Consider the following 18613-nt stretch of genomic DNA (forward strand, 5'->3'; position numbering starts at 1 on the left):
GGTAACGACTTGCTTTGTAAGGGATGCGTTGTAAAAGCACGCGTTGTGACGGTACGCGTCGTACCGTCATACATCCCCGACTTGGTATGATTAAGTTGTAGGCCCAAATATTCTTTAAATTCTTGCATGGCATTTAATAAATTTGGGACCGATATGTTAGGCTGACATACATAAATCATTGCTTCATCTGCCTAAAGGGAAAATAAGTTGTCGGTATGACCAACACATATGCCCCAGTTATGAAGTGCCTGTCTGAGGCGGCACGCCAGAGGCTCCATCGCTAGGGTGAAAATCAGGGGTGAAAAGAGGCACCCCTGTCCTGTACCTCATTGTAGTTGAATCTGCACGAGCACCACACAGCCCAAAGACACCACCAACTTGGCCCACGCAGTAAAGAACTTCAGTGACTGGATCGGCGGCACCGCAGACAAAGTCGCTCCCACCAAACCAGCCAAAACACACAGACCCTACAAACATGCCAGCTGGTATACCCCAGAACTCAGTACATCAAAACGCAGGTGCCAACAAGTTGAAAGAAGATGGCACAACAGCAGGAACCAAACCGACAGAGCCATCTTCAAAGTAGCTCTCAATGACTACCATTGACAGATCAAAGCAGCAAAGAGGTAAGCCCTGACCCAATGGATCGACACCAGCACCAACCAAACCAAGAAACTCTTCACCATTTTCAAAGACGTCACCTCACTGTCAGCCACTGAAAACGCGTTCCCCTCATCACAGGAACTCTGTGACACCATTGTCGACCACTTCATCAACAAAATAACAGCCATCTATAAGAACTTCGATCCCCAATCCTTCAACCTCCTCAGCCTCCAATCAACCACCACTACTGACCAACCGCTCAATGCATGGAAACAACTCAGTGCACCACACACAACCACCCTTATGAACTCCATCCACACAGGCGCACCCACCGACCCCTGGCCCCACCGACTCTTCAATCTCGGAAGAGATGAGAGCAACTGCCAACTCACCACCATCAACAGTGGTTCTCTAACAATGGCCTCCTTTCCAGATGCCTGGAAACACGCTAAGTTCAAACCCCTCATCAAGAAACCCTCTGCAGACCTCAATGATCTCCAGAACTACATACCATCTCCCTGCTCCTGTTCCCCACAAAGTCCTGGAGAAGGCCATCAACCTCCATCTCACCAGACACCTGGAGATAAACAACTTACTAGACCTTTCCCAATCAGTATTCAGAACCAGCCACAGCATCGAGACAGCTCAGATCGATGCAACAGACGGCATCTGTACCCTACTCGACAGAAAGAAATCAGCTGCCCTGCTCCTGCTCGCCTCTCCACCGTCTTCGACACTGTCTTCCACCACTCACTCATCGATTGCCTGCGCCAGATTGGCATAACAGATGATGCACTCAATTGGATGGCATCCTTTTTAACAGGACACACCCAGGAATTCGACCTCCTTCCCTTCACATTGCAAGAGAAGCACATCTGCAGAGTTGCCCAACACTCTTCAACATCTACATACTCACAAACATTGTCAGATTGCAGTACATCAATATCATCTCCTACACCAACAGCACACAGCTCGTCCTATTGGTCTCTGCTGACCCTACTTCAACGAAGTCTAAGTTTCACAACTGCATGAATTACGTTTCAGCATGGATGAAGGACAACCACTTAAAGCTCAACACGGACAGGACTGAAGTTCTGATCTTTGGCAAACATACTGTCCTCTGGAACGACTCCTAATGGCCATCAGAACTCGGACTTACCACCACACTGAAAGACCATGCCCACAACCTCGGCATCATCCTAGACAGCAAACTCTCCATTAAATATCAGGTCAATGCCATCTCCTCAGCATGCTTCCACACAAACATAATGCTTCGCAAAATCTTCAAGTGGCTCCCCATCACCACCAGGAAGACAGTGAGCACACGCATAGAAAAAGAAAAATTAGATAAAAATGATTTCTCCTCGGTGCATTTTTGTTTGGTGCTGCCTCAGAGTCACAAATCCTCGTAAATCTGGGGCAGTGTCAAAAAGCCATGGGAGATGCTGGAAATGACCACAGCAATATCCATTGCATGCCCGTTTTGCAGAATACTGCATTAAAGGGAACAATATTTGCAAGGCCTCATTAGGCAACACCATGTGGCTTAGTGCTGTCTGGTAAGAATGGGGCATACCCCTGTGCCCTCGTAGCTGTGCAAAAAGTGATGCTCTGGTGGTGCAACCTCATTGTAAATAAGGCCCCAGGTGTGTAAATGAGGTTCCAATGGGGTTGTGAGTGTGTCTACATGTCACTTCCATGGTCAACAGGCTTGTCATGTATCCTGAAACCAACAGGTGTGCTTTACCATGGACACATACATGTGTCAGTGACAGGCATATTAACTATGCCAACAGCTTTCTACTGAGGACCAAGTGTGCAAACATGACCAACTTCATCTGGGCTATTTTTGGGGGGGGGACAAAAGGTTGCGGTAGCAATACCAGCTGAACTGGAGGGGGGCACTGACCTCAGGGGGATTGCAGTGTGTGGCAATGACTAATAACGTAAGCACCTGCCGCGGATTTCCTTGTCTAACCATCTGTTAGGCAGCCAACCATTGTAAAGATCAGTATTGTGAATAATGTTCCTGTTAAAGACTGAGATGAGTTTTGAGTCCAGTGATTCAATTGTTTTGGCATAAGGTAACGCAGAGGCTCAATATGCCTGCTGCAATTGACAGATCTGTATAATGTGTGAATATCTGGTTGGAAAAGGCAAGCCAGCCTTGAATACAGTGTCTACACCAAGATTTTATATGTCAGAGAGGGGTCATGGAGAGCTGAGGATTACTTTTCCAGGGTGATAGTGAGGCATTCTGATGGGGATGACATGGGGGTGGGTGGCATACAAAATACGTACCATCAGCCTACACCAGTACAAACCCCGGAGCAGAAAATCTGCAAGGCCACACATATTCTGTGAGCACACAACATTGATTGGTGCCACCGCCTCCAAATATACTTTCCTGAAAATAACTGAATAAACCTCAGAGACTTGATGGATAAGTGTTCCAATCTATCAGCCCTTGCTCTGTATCTGCTATAACACAGAGTAAGAGAAGAGGAATGTGTCAAGCTAACAACAACAGAATTAGTTACACTTATTGTGAAGATAATGATGTAGAAATGTACCACCAATCTATGTAGACATATTGCACATGGCTTGCAATGTGTTAGTAACCATATGCTAATGTATTGACACTTGACTTTTGCCTCTCTTTCAACTGACCCCAGACTGAGCCAGAGAAGGCATATAACCAGGCTCACAGTGGGACCCGCAACATAGTGGAAAGATATTTTGGATTGATTAAGGCCAGGTTCATGTGCCAGGGGCGGCCTTAGGCATGTGCAAGCTGTGCACCTGCACAGGGCCACCAAACCCCAGGGGTCACCGCGCCAATATATATCCTTAATATAATAATCCTCCGAGGATGGATACATTTTTGCGTGGCGGCCCCTGGCAGGGATTTGGCGGCCTCCGGCTCTGTTCCACTTCCAAACACCCTGACCCCCCCTCTTCACTGGCCTCCGCGCTCCGCCCCGCCCGGACCCCCTCTTCCGGGGCCCCCTACATACGCTCCCTGCCCAGGGCCACCATGGGCCTAGAGCCGCCCCTGCAGGTGCCTTGACATATCGAGGGGGGGGTAGATTGCGCTTCTCCCCGCAAATAGTATGATAATATAGTAAGTGCAATTCTGCGCAACATTAGTTTGGAGACAAATGTACCCTAGGAAGGTTATGTAGAACTACCCAACCCGATGGACGATGATGAAGACGATGATGCGGAGGCTCAGTACCAGCAGAACACAGCTGCAGGCAGTCGCGACGTCCACAGATAATTCATACTTTTTTCACATGATACACATGTTTCCTAATTGACAATGAAACCTATTTTCTGAAAGTCGGTACTTGCAAATAAATATCATAAACAATCACTTGTCATTGTGTCTATTTCACATGTTCACCAAACAAAACTGTAACACATTCCATCAACCGGGACCAGCCCTCAGAATAGGGCTAGTCACAACAAGATTGAAGCAAGTGCTGTGTCAAGTGTTGTGTGCCATTTGCAGCTAGAGCCATACCATAGCACTGTGTCAGTAGACAAAGATGTGTCATTGCGGAAGTCAACAAACTGATAGGAAAGACACGACCACAAAACACAAGCTGACACTATTGCATGTCTGGTAAGATATCTGCAGTGATTGTGAGTAATTGTCTTCCAAACTCTTTCATGGCATAGAAAAGTGACGAAAGATTTCTGCAAAATGACTCAATGTACAAAACGTGAACTGTAGGGTGGGAAATGCACGATGACTTATTGAAGGATGTATGACGTTACAACGCATGCTTTTACCACGCATGCTGTTACAACGCAAGTATTACAACGCAAACCTTTACAACGCATAGCGCTTTGGGGTGCTGGATAGTGAATAGTTTAATTTACTATTTCAACTCCAGTCCCCGTGGACACTAGGGAAGGTGTTTGATAGTAAATTAAATCTATTCCCTACCCTAGAGCGCCCCCCAGCGCAATGCGTTGTAATGGTTTTCGTTGTAAAACCTGCGTTGTAAAAGCACTGCGTTGTAAAAGTTTCGTTGTAAAGGATGTTTCCCCTTATTGAATGCCGAAATTCACCAGTGACTGGAGAGGCCTTTTCAGTTATAAACCACACCTTTGTTTAATTGGTTCATCATGTTTCACAATACCAAATGGGAAATGAAAAATAATCTGCATTTCAATTCCATGTAATTATTAAACAGCAGCATCGATATAAAAATTAAAAAAGCATGTCAGGTGCATGCTATATCGTATTATTGTTAAAGGTGCCTAACACCTTGGCGCACCGTACCTGGAACGTCTCGGGGTGCATGTGTCCGATCAATGGTCTTCCTCCGGCTGCCTGGATACGTGGGGGAACATTTGAGGGCCCGGGCCCCAGGAGTAGCCTCTGAGGGACTGCGAGCGGCCGCAGCAGTGCAGAGGGGACAGCCACCTGAAGCGGAGGAAAGGATGACATGGCCCTGGGACACTGCAAGACGGAGCCCACGAGGTTAGCTGTTGTCTGCTGGAGCAGGAAACGAGTGCCTTTCATTGCCGTCTGCATCCTTAAATTGTAAAAAAAAAAAAAAAAAATTGGGACGAGGACAGCAGTGAAGTTAGCCTTTGGCCGAGCAAGGTGTCTTATCTCAATTTGTTGCACCAACTCGTTTTTGTGGTATTTTGAACAACTCTTCGGCCATTAAACTCTTGCTTCTCGATAGCTGAGTTATCACAGGGATAACTAACAGAAATTAGTTACCTATTCCCTTTTTATACCGACGTTCTCTGCACCTGCCAACTTTTAAAGAAACGTCACCCTGTGAAGGGGCGGGCCCCTTGCCGAGAGCTACCTAGAGGCTCTCTCTGCCTGCAAAAAACTTCGCCCCCAGGCCCCCACCCCACTCCCCCTCAACAATCTCCACCGACCCGCCCACTGCCCCCTCCCAAAAAAATAAAGCGTCACTGAGGCCGTTGCCGACGTCCCGGGATATATTCACACCCCTGATGGACATTGGCTGCTGACAACCTGCAAAAAGAAGCAAAGACACGCTCTGTAGTGGTTTCTACATACCTTTTCCTGCCACCGTGTGCTTTTTTTGCTTTCTTTTTTACCGGCTTACTGTGTGAACGGAGCCGAAATCGTCTGACACACCGTATCACCGTGTGAGTTGACTACTGTCCTAAACAAAAGCTGACGATAATGTAGTGCAAGTATGCAACCAGCAAAGATCAAAGCCGATCGTCTCTTTTTCTTTGCCTAGGTCTCTCTCTCCACTCTGCCCTTCAAGTCATTATCACCCGAATTGTAACAACACAGTACTAATTTAAACTTTTCTTTCGCGCTATCTTTAATCTTGAATGTCACTCTAGCTGCAAAGATAGTTGCCTTCTACTAAAAACGCAATTAAAGGACGGAGCTAGATATGTGTCAGACTGCACAGCTCTCCTCATGATACTTGCCACTGGTGTGAACAGAGGCCCCTGGGAATGTCTACTTCCGATCTGAGAGGGAAAGGGCCTGAGACGGAGCTCTGGTGGTAGCTGCTTATAGATCGATGCAAATGTGAGCTAAGTAAATATTCTCACTCGCTTACTCCCAGTTTCCCCTTCACCATTCTAATGTGAAAACATTTCCTTCTAACCAGAATAGAAAAGGTTTCCTGGGATGCCCTGTGACTCTTCGAGTATGTATGGGACACCTGTGTGTTTTCAATACAAGTCTGCCTTCACTGGAATACCCCCTTTAGCTGGCTCTCCGAAACTGGCATTTGGGGCTTTTTACCCTGCATCTGGGCAGTCGGCTGAACTTCTGTTCTTGCTACAAATCAATCATTTCTTGGAAATGGGAGGCGGTGTTGTTGACAGAAGTCCACATTGATCTGCAGGAGGCCCACCTCTCCCCACCTACGTTGTTCAAAAAGCAGATAACATTTTTGTACCAAGGTTTGCTTCGTCAGCAGGTGAACTTGAATGCCATGTTGGTCTCTCTTTTACCTGGGCGGACACACAGACCTCTCACTGATCTGAATACATGGAATGGTGCCTACTTCCCCACCTCCTCCATTCTGATAAAAGGGCAAATGTTAGAGTATTTTTCTCACCAAATATTTTTATTCTCCTAGGAGCTAGCTCTGCCACAGAGTCATTTTCTTTTTATGGTGTGGCAGCCTTTTTTTGCCGTTATGTTTACAAAGTGACGCCTGAGGCCTTTAGTGTCACTTTTTTTTAAACTCCTGCTTTACACAGCGCCAGGTCTGGATGCAACAGTTAGCGATAATGATACGCAAAGTAGGCATTCCCCCTTAAAAAGCCATGCAAAACTGACACAGCCGTATTTACAACGATCTGGGGAAATGAAGCTACTTTGGCAAAAGACACGTAGAGTTCCATTTAAAATATTTTAATTGTTTGTTTGAATAAAGAACAGCAAAAGAAGCAGCAATGGTATACAATGTACAGCAGAATTACACTACCCCATCATGGGTCCTCCCCATCCCAATCCTTACAACGTGAGGCAGTCCTGCCTCCACCCAGCCAATCAAAACGTTAGAAAACCAAAAAAGCTAAAGGTTACATAAGCCCCTCCCGCCCACCGCCATGCCTGTCAGAACGTTGATGCTCCATGTTCCTGTTTCCATTTCCGGATTTCCTATGGGATGGTTGCGATACTGTCAGTCTTTCTGTCCATTTTTTATAAAGGTTGCTTTTTTTGCAGTTTCTGTGAATTCTGTTGTTTTATCTATGCGCGGCCATACCGGTGCTCCGGTCGGCCGCGCTCCTGCTCTGGGATCAGGACGCCCCCCACCCCACATGTGCTGGGGCGCGGAGCTCTACTGGTGTCCTGGCCTCGGGTCCTTCCACCGTTGGAGTTTACAGGCAGCGTCTGCCCCCACAGTCATGTTTAATGCATGTCGCTGTGGGTGGAGACTGCAGGACTGCCCTTTTACTGGTTTCCAGGTCTCACGTTACAAGACTTGGGGCCCCATTAGGATTCCGGGCGGATCGCCACTGCCCTGCGGGCGGTGGCGATCCGCCCAACATCCTTCCCGCCCGCAACCCATTTTCCCCCCGCCATCCATTTCTCCCCACTGCCATATTACTATGGCGGGGGGCCGCGGCGGACGGAAAGACCGACCGCCGCTTTTCCGCCCGGTCAAAGAATTGACCGGGCGGAAAAGGGTTTCATATGGTGGCGGTGTCTGTTAGACACCGCCATCCATATTAGGGTGAAGGCGGGGACATGCTTTTCCGTTGCGGCATTTAAAGGCATGCAGGAATGTCTTGTGGGGGCTTGTTGCGGGCCCCCTGGGACTCCAGGGGGATTTGGGGGTGCACATGGGGGGTATATATGGCACCCCCCTGCACTTCACTGTACAACTTGACAGGCACCATACGGTGCCTGTCACGTTGTGCATTGAAGTGCACAATGTGCATTTTTAGCATTGTGGCGGGCGGTCCTTTCAGCATCGCCCGCCGCAATGCTAAAAATGCAGGATGCGCCCTCCAGTGTGGCGGGCGTATCCTAATAGCCCCCACGGGACCTCCGCCCTTATGGCGGGGAGTCCCTTTTACGTCGGGATGTCCGCCCGCCATCCTAATGGGCCCCTAGGTGTTTGGGGGTAGTATTTATTGGAGGTTGCTGGGCCCTTCCTTTGTGTGTGTTGGGAGTTTCCCCTGGGGTTTACTCCTTTTTTACCTGCAATGAGAGAGGGGCCTTCATCTCTGGTGCCTGCAAAGGCAGTTTCCACGCAGCATAATCTCCAGAACCTGCAAGTAGATGACGTTTTGCAGATTTCTAGGGCTGACATGCAGGAATTGATCAATTCTGCTGTCCAGTCTGCGCTGCTGGAGCCTGCGGCTAAGAGGTCCAAGGATAATGAGGAGTACATGGACAATTCCCCTAAGGGAAAATACGCCCAGGGCAAGGTTTTTTGGACATGTTGGTCTATATTCGAGAGGTGCTTGGTTTTGACCCTAAATCTGATGAGGGGTTTTACGCCCAGTATAGTTCCTCTGTGGTGGATTACCTTCCCTTCCATATTGTCCTGAAGGATATACTGACTAAGGAATGGCTTGAATTTGATAAGCAGGGTATCCCTGCTTTCTGGGGAAGCAGTATCACCTGGTGGACTTTGACTCCCAGTTTCCAGCAGTTCCAAAAGTCAATTATCTTTTGTCCTCTATGGCTTCGGCTTCCTCTTCCTCTTTGTCATCGGAGGAGGCTTCTCTGACGGATCCGGTAGAGCGGAAGGAGGAGTCTGCTCTCAAGCGTTCTTACGCGCTTCTCATTTTGGAGTCTGTGCTAGTACCTTTGCGACCTATGCTTCGCAGGTCCTTTTGAAGGATTTTGAGAAGTTTTTTGACTGTTTGCAGGATCAAGGGGACCCTACTTCTGTCTTGGCTCAAATGGAGGTCTTGGCGCAATTCCTCTCGGATGTGACTTTTGATTCATTGTGGGCTTCTCCTCGGCAGCCAGGGCGGCAGTGGCTGGTAGGAGATCTCTCTGGACCAGGCCTTGGCATCTTGAGGCTGCTCAGGCGGCCTTGGTCCATAAGCTGTCTTTTGAGGGTTCTCGTCTCTTTGGGGACGCTTTGAATGCGATGGTGCAGCGCTCTGCGGAGGAGAAGAAAATGTTGAAGCCTTTTCAGCCTGTGCCTAAGAAGAAATCCTTTTTTCATAAGCAGGGTTTTCAGGAGGCCTTGTCTTCTCAGCCCTTTCATGGCCAGCCCGTGGTCGGGGGGGTCCGCATTCCATTTTCAATCCCGGCTCAGCAACAGCAGCAGCAGCAGCAGCAGAAGCCCTCTGGTGCGGGCCAGAATTGACTATGCCGTTGTGGGGGCTCTGCTCAGTTTGTTTCTGGACTATTTGTCTGCTCTAATTTCCGACCAGTGGGTCTTGTCTGTCATCAGTTTGGGCTACCAAATTCCCTTCTGGGGGCCTCCCCCTCTGGATTACTTTCAAGTTACCCCGTTGTCAAGAGATCCTGTGAGGCAGTCTGCCATGTTGTCCGGCGTCACCATGTTGTTGTCAAAGGGGGCTGTTGTACCAGTTCCAGTGGAAGAAGTGGACCTGGGGTTCTATTCCCATCTGTTTCTGGTCCCAAAACCAGATGGTTCCTTCTGCCCGATTCTGAATGTCCGGGCTTTGAACAAGTTGGTGTGATTGGATCATTTTCGGATGGTCACCTTACAGTCCGTCATTCCCCTCATCCAGGAGGGCAATTTATTGGCTTCTCTGGACTTGGAAGAAGCCTATTTACGTTCCAGTCCATCATGCCAGTCAGCGGTTCCTGAGGTTTGCAGTTCAAGGGATGCATTTCCAGTTTCAGGTTTTGCCGTTCGGCATCTCCACTGCTCCCAGGACTTTTACCAAGGTAATGGCTCCTGCTGAGGGGGTTTTGCAGCATCTGGGTTTCTCCGTGTTTCTCTATATTGATGATTGTTTGATCTCTGCTTCCTCCTTTCCTAAGGCTCTTCTGGCATTGGAGGCTACGTTGACCTTGTTCCAGGATCTGGGGTTGAAGTTGAATCTGGCCAAGTCTCATCTGAATCCTGTTCAGAGACTTACGTTCGTCAGGGGTCTGTTTGACACCTAAAAGGGGCAGTGTTTTTCCCTCCTGTTTGGATCCTTTCCCTGCAGACTCTGTTGCGGGATCTAATGAGTTGTCCTTCTGCCCCGGCTTTTGTCTGGTTGTGGGTCCAGGGGTTGATGGCTGCCATGACTGCTGTGGTTCCTTGGGCTTGTTTACATCTCAAGCCCTTGGTGACTCATCTGTTGGCTCGGTGGGACTCCTCCTGGGTGGATTACGAGACTCTGGTTCCTCTCTCTCCTGCTCTGGTTCAGGACTTAGACTGGTGGTTTTGCACTCCCAATCTGGAGAAGGGGGTGCAGTTTTGTCTTCCTCCTCCCCTTTTGTTGACCACAGATGCCAGTCTTTGGGAGGCCATGTTGGGGTCCTTGGAGGCCAAGAGTCTGCGGTCTCGGAGGAACAGCGCCCATTCCTCGAACTGGCGGGAGTTTGCGGCCATCTGGGAGGCGGTGCAGTTCTTTCAGGTTCACCTCCACAGGACGAATCTGTTGGTTCGTACCGACAATCAGGTGGCTCGTTGTTACTTGAACCGTCAGGGAGGGACCAAGTGCCCGTCTCTGAATCTGTTGGCCTCCATGATCTGTGCTTGAGCGGCATCTCACCTGTTGGCCTTGAGGGTGGTGTACAATCTGGGACAGTTGAATCTTCATGTGGACGCTTTGAGCCGCAACCTTCCATCCTTTGTTCTGTACCATCTCTCTCTTCCTCTATTCCAGTCCCTTTGTCTTCAGTTCGGGACTCCCTGGATCGATCTCTTTGCATCTCCTCACAACGCTCTTCTCCCCCGGTTTTGTTCGGAGGTGATGTATCCTCAGGCTTAAGCGGTGGATGCTCTTTCGATTCCCTGGCCTTCGTGCCTTCTGTATGCCTTCCCTCCTATTCCCCTCCTCCCAAGGGTGCTGCAGAAGTTTTTGGGGGAGAGGGTGTCGGTCCTGTTGATTGCTCCCGTCTGGCCATGCCGCCTTTGGTTTCCTCTCCTGTTGCGGCTGGCGGGGGGTTGGTTTGTCCAGCTTCCTTTGGTCCCGGCACCTCTTCGATTTCCGCTCCTGTCTCTGCCTTGTCTTTGTCATTTGCAGCTGATGGCCTGGCTCTTGAGCGGTTGACGTTGGAGTTTTTGGGCTGTTCTTCTGTGGTAGCTCATGACATTCAGTTGCTGCATCAACCTTTTACCCTTAAATGCTATGGTCGTCATTGGGGCTCTTATGTCTCTTGGTGTTCTTCCCATGGGGTGGATCCTGTGCTGGGAGATCCTGCGTCTGTATTGAATTTTCTCTGGGATGGTTATTTGAAGGGCCTTTCCCCTTCCACTTTGTCTGCTCAGTGGGCAGCGGTTCATGCTTGCTGGAGTCCTGGGGCCTCCTCTGAGGTTGTTGCCCCCTTGGTGAGTCAGCTTCTTCTGAGCTTTAGGCTTCATTGGCCGGTTTCTCCTGTGATCGTGCCTTCTTGGGATTTGCCTACTGTTTTGCGGGGTCTGCAGTTGCCCCCTTTTGAGCCCTTGTTGGATGCGGACTTACTGTGGTTGTCCGCTAATGTGGCTGTTTGGCTGGCCATCACCTCCGCTCGTCGGTTGGGGGAGCTGGGTGCCTAGCTAATTTCTTTACCTTCTTTACAGTTCCTGCAGGATCGGGGTGTTTTGAGGCTTGGTCTGGCTTCTCTTCCTAAGGTTTCTTCCCAGTTACATTTGCAACAGGAGGTAATGCTTCCTTATTTGCCTACGGAGGGGGATTCCCTTGTTCCCTCTTCTTTGGATGTTCGCAGGGCTCTTCAGATTTACCTACAGCGTTCTCTGGGGTTTCAGCGTTTCTCCTGCCCTGTTTGTCTCCTATGGGAGTGTTGCTAAGGGGAAGAAGGTATCCACTTCCACAATCAGTCAATGGGTGCGTTTGGCGGTCTGACAGTCCTATAAATCTGTGGATCTACCTCCTCTGTCTCAGGTGCAGGGGAGTTCGACATGTTCTCTGTCCACTTCCTGGTCTGAGGCGACGGGGGTCTCTGTCTGGAGATTTGTAGGTCGGCCACTTGGCAGTCCCATCACACGTTTGTTCGGCATTATCCACTTGATGTTTTGCATGCATCTGTTGACAGTTTTGCTGTTGGCGTTCTGAACGCTGCTGTTCGTTGATCATTTATTTTGATTAAACATTTTGTACTTTTGCATGGATCCCTGGTATCCTGCATTTTTTCTTCTTGGTTCTTTGCTTGTGAGTTCCACATGTTGTAAGGACTGAGAAGGGAAGGACCCATGAGGAGGTAATGTTTTGTTACTTACCGGTAATCTTCATTACCCTGATTAGGGTCTTCCTCATCCCAGTCCTCTTCCCCGTCATCTCTTCCTCTATCATGCTGTGTTTGTGTCTGGGTCTTGTTGATAACAGGCATGGCGGAGGGTGGGAGGGGCTTATGTAACATTTAACCTTTTTGGTTTTCTAGCGTTTTGATTGGCTGGATGGAGGCAGTACTGCCTCACGTTGTAAGGACTGGGACGGGGAGTACCATTTTCGGGGTTATAAAGATTACCGGTAAGTAACAAGACATTATTTCGATACATCAATTGAAAAATAGATGAAACTAATTAAAGCCAAAGAGAAGAATAGGAGAAGAGAGAATATTGCAGTCAGAGTAAGTAAGAGGCCTGCCTCTGTTAATGTTGGATGCTTGTCTAATAAGTGTGTCGGAGAAAGGGATCTATGGTAGAGAGATTTACCAAAGTCAATCATGTAGGTTTAGGAGTACTGAAATAGGTATTCAGACTATCCCACATGTGTCTAGTGGAGGGTTTCCATGGGGAGTTTTGAAGAGCGATATTGTCTGCCCCCCAAAGGTGAATAAATAAGTTCATCAACATTTTTAATGATGCCTTATGCGTGTTTTTCCAATTATTCAATATAATTTTAATGGCGGAGTAAGTAAAAGGTGTAGTAGGCTTTTTCTGCATAATTTAAAGTATCAACGCCAAGAAAGCTGGTTGTTAAAGTGGATATTTCTCTTTTCAAATTGCAAGAGAATAGTTTTGAAATAAAGGAAATATCTTGTCCCAAAATATTGCTACAGCACTGAAGTGCAGAATAAGGTGGGCTGAATCACCTGTTTCTTCATTACAGTTCCACCAAAGAGGGTCACCTCGAAGGTGTTGTGTGTAAGGAAAAGGGGGGTATCCCCGACTAAGGTTCCTAATTCGGGATAAATGGATTATTTGAAAAAACAAGAAATTAGGAACAAGGATATCATATGGACATGAACTGACATCAAACAGTAATAACTATATGTTGACAATGTGCATGGTACAAAAATATATATTTATTTTATTTGATAATGGTCTAAAACATATACGTTTTTGTCTCCTATATATTTGTGATGTATAATCTACAAATACATAATGTTGTACTGGTTTGTTCTTTTTAGGTTACAAAACATTACATTCCAAATCATTGTGCGGAGACTTTTTTTGTTGTTATTGTTTGGCTAACATTTTAGTTTAAAAACATGGCTAAAGATTACTACGCGCGTTTCGGCTGTTAGCCTTCATCAGGAAGCCATGATGAATTTCCAAGAATGTACCTATGCAAACAAAGATAATGAAAAATACATAAGGATTCATGTCAGTGTGTTGTCCTAATCATACAAAATTACAAAAACATATAGTGCTTCAATATTTACAATATCATAATTAAAAACAAGGGGAAATTGGCTTGAAACTACACAAAAAACTGTCCTGCTATATACATATATACATGTTTGCTTCTGCTATTGGCGCATACATTCACATTTTTATATTCTTTTCGAGGAAGTTCCATCTTCTAAAGCTGATACAACGTCTAGATTCTCCATATAGATCAACAAGTTCACATTTATTAGCTGTTCTAACTCATAGTGTCCTGTATTGTATATTTTGACAATTTTGGAGTTATTGAATATATAGGGCAAGATCTCAGGAGGACCAGGGCCATGATTGATAGAGATGTAGAGGAGATTGGAGGTGGTGATTAGGGGGGGGAAAATGAACCGTGGTGTGTGAAAAAGATTCAAGCAAACAGTTGAGATGGGCAACTGAAAAGATATACGGGCGCTCTTAATGAAGGGATTGTGTGCTTACCAAAAACTACGGCTGCAGTATCTTCTGGTATACTGATGGGATTTGGTACTACAACCCTTTTATAGCTTCATAAAGGGGTTCTTCACGCTAGTAAGGACATAATGCAGATTGACCATTACTGTTTATTAGATGTGAAATAATGAAACAATGATGAAGAAATTCTAATAAGAAGGTACCTGTATATAGACTTGGAGGTTGTCGACAGGTAGTTGGTTGAGACAGTGTGTCGGCAATGATGAAAAGAAACACTGTAAAGGATGTAAAACACGAGGTTGAAGGTGTGAGTTGGGGCAGCACAGAGGGACATGTTTCCTATAAGTAGCGTGCAAACAGAATGGTAAAGAGGGATCGAGTGATCGATTGTGCAGTGAGACTTTAAAAAAAGGGGTCAATAGTACCTGAAAAACGGGACACTGGGTTCAACGGAGATGGTATTCCGGAAAGCTGACAGGTACTGGGCCTCTTTGCAATAACAGGCTACACAGGAAAATGGCAATAGAATGGGATGGGAATCAATTATCAAGCTGCGAACTAGGGTGAATCCAAGTTTCAATAAAGCGGTGTTTGTAAATAATGAGAAGGCCATCTACCTTATTCTGTTTTGTTAAATGTGACGGGGATCATTCAGATAAGTGTTCCAGAAGCACTAGACTCAAGTTGTCTGTGAATATAAACAGAGGTTGCGACGAGGTTTTAGAGAGAAACCATTGTGCTCGAGCATGGTATCTTGACTGGGGGGAAGGGTAAACGGAAAAAATCCAGTACCTGTTTATGGGGTCCGTCGCGTCTCCCGATGGTGGAGTCTATATATTTGATAATTCGCTCAAATGGGGTGAAATTGAGAGCCCTTATGTGAAATTATGCAGGATTATCTGGGGATAAAATCAAAGTGCAGTCAGGGATTAAAAAAGGTTTGTGTTAGACAGCAAAGTGCATGACTCTTAAACCAGTGCCTGTGGGGGTAGGGACGAGTCTGTACCTGATATAAGGGTCCGGCGTGTCTTCCGATGGTGGGGTCTGCTCTTCAGGCGTCTGAATCGACAGTCCGAGGGAAGGGAAAGCGCCAGAGGTGGATGATGATTTTATGGCCAAATTGCGCGCGCAATCGGACCTAATTGTGAACCGGAGGAACCCGGGGCCACGGCTCTTAAGACCCGGAAGTGCATGAAGACGGCTTGAATTGTACTAACAAGTTTCAGCATGAGTGGCGGCCATCTTGGAACGGGTTTGGATGTATAGAAAAACCAAGGATAATGATCCTGTTTAATATGTGTGTGTGTGGTTCAGAACTACTCTACTGCCATTAGGACTTAAAGGGGGGTCTGATAAAAAGTTATCTAACATTATGTCAGATTCGGGGCTGTGATCACAGGGTGGTCTAATATAGGACCAAGTTGAACTAAAGGGCCTGGTAGTTCCATGAGTATTATTTCAAAGGGACTAAGAACGATAGTATTGCTATGAAGATAGACACAAGAGCACTGAGAATTTGTGTTCTGGCAAATCTGGAACTTTTGGGACGTGCAGTACCACTGATGTATTAATTAACTGTAATTATACTTGAGGACTTGATCCCAAGGTATTTAGTTATTCAGCCCTTTGGTATAAGTGTCCAATGTGAAAATCCAGTACACTTCTCTGCATTTTCGTACCTGGGTGCTTTGTGTACCTGATGATTTGCGGATTTTTTCCAGGATGAACCAGCGTATGTCATTGGGGTTATGTTTGGCTTCCACATAGTGTTTAACTAGTGGGGCTTGGGTTTTACCCGTTCGGATGGCTGATCTATGTTCGGACAACCGTGTAGACATCATTCGAGCGGTTTCACCTACATACCCTAAGTTGCAAGGGCATAGCAGTAGGTAGACCACATTTGTAGTTTTACAGTTCGTCATGGTTTGCGATAGTAAGGGTCTGTTATTAAAAGTCCATTCTTTGGTCTCGATGGCAAAATCACAGGCAGTGCATGTAAGGCATTTAAAGTTGCCCACGACAGGAGTCATGCCAGTTAGAGATCTTTGTATGGGATCCATGTTTTTTGATTCCATTCTGGACCGAACTACCATGTCCTTAAGGTTCTTATTTTTCCTATATGCAAAGACTGGTTTTGGTAACTGGTTTTCCTTGGATTTTGTGGCATTCAATATGTGCCAATTCGCAAGGACTATGTGTTGGAGTTTCGCATTCATAGTTGAGTGTCTTGTTACAAAGACCATCTTGGGGTTTGGTTCTTTGATGAGTGGGGTTAATAGATGTTGCCTGTCAAAGAACCTGGCTCTTTTGTAAGAATCACGGACTAGACGTTTGGGGTAGCCTCGCGATATGATTTTTTTTTTTCATCTCTGCAGCTCTTATATCAAAGTCTGCTAATGAGGTCAGTTCCTTCGGACTCGAAGGAATTGCCCGAAAGGAATGCTGGATTTTTGGGCCTTCGGATAGTAACTGGTGTAGTGTAGAAGTGCATTGCGAGCTGTTGGCTTCACACACAGATCTATGTTTAGATGGTTGTCCTTGCTGATTATATTGATGTCCGAAAATTCCACCTGTGTTTGGCTGGATGCTGCAGTGAAATGGATGTTCTGATTACATAAGTTCAGCCAAGACACAAAGGTGGAAAGAGATTCTGTTTCTGAGGTCCAGATAAAGAAAACATCATCTATAAAGCGAGACCAGGATGTTACGGACTCACTAAAGGGGGCAACGTCATTATGGATGAACTTTGATTCATATTCAGCCATGTATATATTGGCTACTGTGGGCGCATGAAGCTCCCATACTTACGCCCTTCGTCTGCTGATAGAGCGAGCCATTAAAGTCAAAAGTATTTTCTGATAGGACTATTCTCAAACAGTCCAGGATGAATGTTTTCGGGCAGTCTATTTCATAGGTGTCTACAAACCAGGAGACAGCTGAAATTGCTCCTGATTGGGGGATATTTGAATATAGGGCCTCTATGTCCATAGTGACCATCCATTGCGTTTCTGGATTGAAGGACAGTGTTTCTACCGCGTTGATGATATCCCTAGTATCTTTTATGTGTGAGGGAATTTTAGGGATGTGTGGCCTTAAGATGGTATCAATGTATTTGGATAAGGGTTCCGTAATGGACCTCGAAGGTGTTGTAAATGTAATCGGCCGGTGTCCAGAAGGCTTTGTGTAGGAGCCATAATTTGGTTTGAGAGAGGACCAGAGATATTTTATTCCTGGTGGTGGAGCTCCAAATCTGGGTCCAATTAGTATTGGGTATTGGGTTAGAAGAGTGAGATTCCCAGAAAGCTATAAGATTTTTATTTTTTAGGACAAAGTAGTTTATAAATCACATAAACTTGGTGACCTAGCTTATTATTCTGCAATACAGTAAGTGGTCATAATATCGAGTTCTTAATATTGATATACCATAATATCGTGTTTAGTATATCGACAGTACTACATATCGATTTTATATATATTGATGTAAAAAATATAGATTATAAGTGTTGTTAAAAATATCAAAGCGTGAAATATTGAATGTTAAAATATCCTCAAGTCAAAATATCGTTATAGTATTATATTTTCATGTTTTATGTTTGTTTTTGGTATTGCATTAGTTCATTAATGTTATAAAAATATAAATTGAATTTTAATTTTCAGGAGCAGGATGTTGGGTTTATAGGGAATAAGGGTGGGGAGTGTTTTAAAAAAAATGGAAATCCAATGTAAGTTTTTTTTTACATTTATATATTTAAAATTACAATGTTGTTTTAGGAGCGGGATGCTGTGTTTATAGGGGATAAGAGTGTGGAGTGTTTAAAAAAATTGGTTAGAAATTTTTTTAAAAAAAGGATAATTTATAAAATAATTGTTAATACTTTCGTTTTAGGAGCGGGATGTTGGGTTTATAGGGGATAAGATTGGGGAGTGTTTTAAACAATTGGTTAGAAATGTTAAATGAATGTAAAATGTATATAATAATTGTTAATACATTGGTTTTAGGAGCAGGATATTGGGTTTATAGGGGATAAGGGTGGGGAGTGCTTTAAAATTTTTGAAATTTAATTTTAAATACAATTAAGATTTATAAATTTAAAATTACAATGTTGTTTTAGTAGCGAGATGTTGGGTTTATAGGGGATAAGGGTGGGGAATGTTTTAATTTTTTTTTTTTTTATTTGAAATAATTTTGAAATTTGAAAATTATTATTTAAAATTAAATTTTATGAGTGGTGTGTTGTGCTTATAGGGGAGAGGGGTGGGGAGTGTTTTGAAATAATAAAAAAAATATTAAGATTTTACAAATACAAAATTGTATTCATAAATATATTTTTAGGAGTGGGATGTTGAGTTTATAGATGATAAGTGTGGGC

At 45.5% G+C, this 18613-nt stretch overlaps 1 protein-coding gene across 1 annotated transcript in view; it reads right to left on the reverse strand.

The window, feature by feature from the left end:
* The window catches only part of AGXT (alanine--glyoxylate aminotransferase), a 458404-nt gene extending 453126 nt beyond the window's left edge, over positions 1-5278 (reverse strand). The window contains exon 1 of the mRNA XM_078665630.1: positions 4898-5278. Within this exon, the coding sequence (XP_078521756.1) occupies positions 4898-5152 (255 nt within the window). The 5' untranslated portion in view covers positions 5153-5278. The remainder of the gene's footprint in view (positions 1-4897) is intronic.
* Positions 5279-18613: the final 13335 nt, after the last annotated feature.

Source organism: Lissotriton helveticus, chromosome 11, assembly GCF_964261635.1.
Source record: "Lissotriton helveticus chromosome 11, aLisHel1.1, whole genome shotgun sequence".
NCBI classification, from domain to species: domain Eukaryota; kingdom Metazoa; phylum Chordata; class Amphibia; order Caudata; family Salamandridae; genus Lissotriton; species Lissotriton helveticus.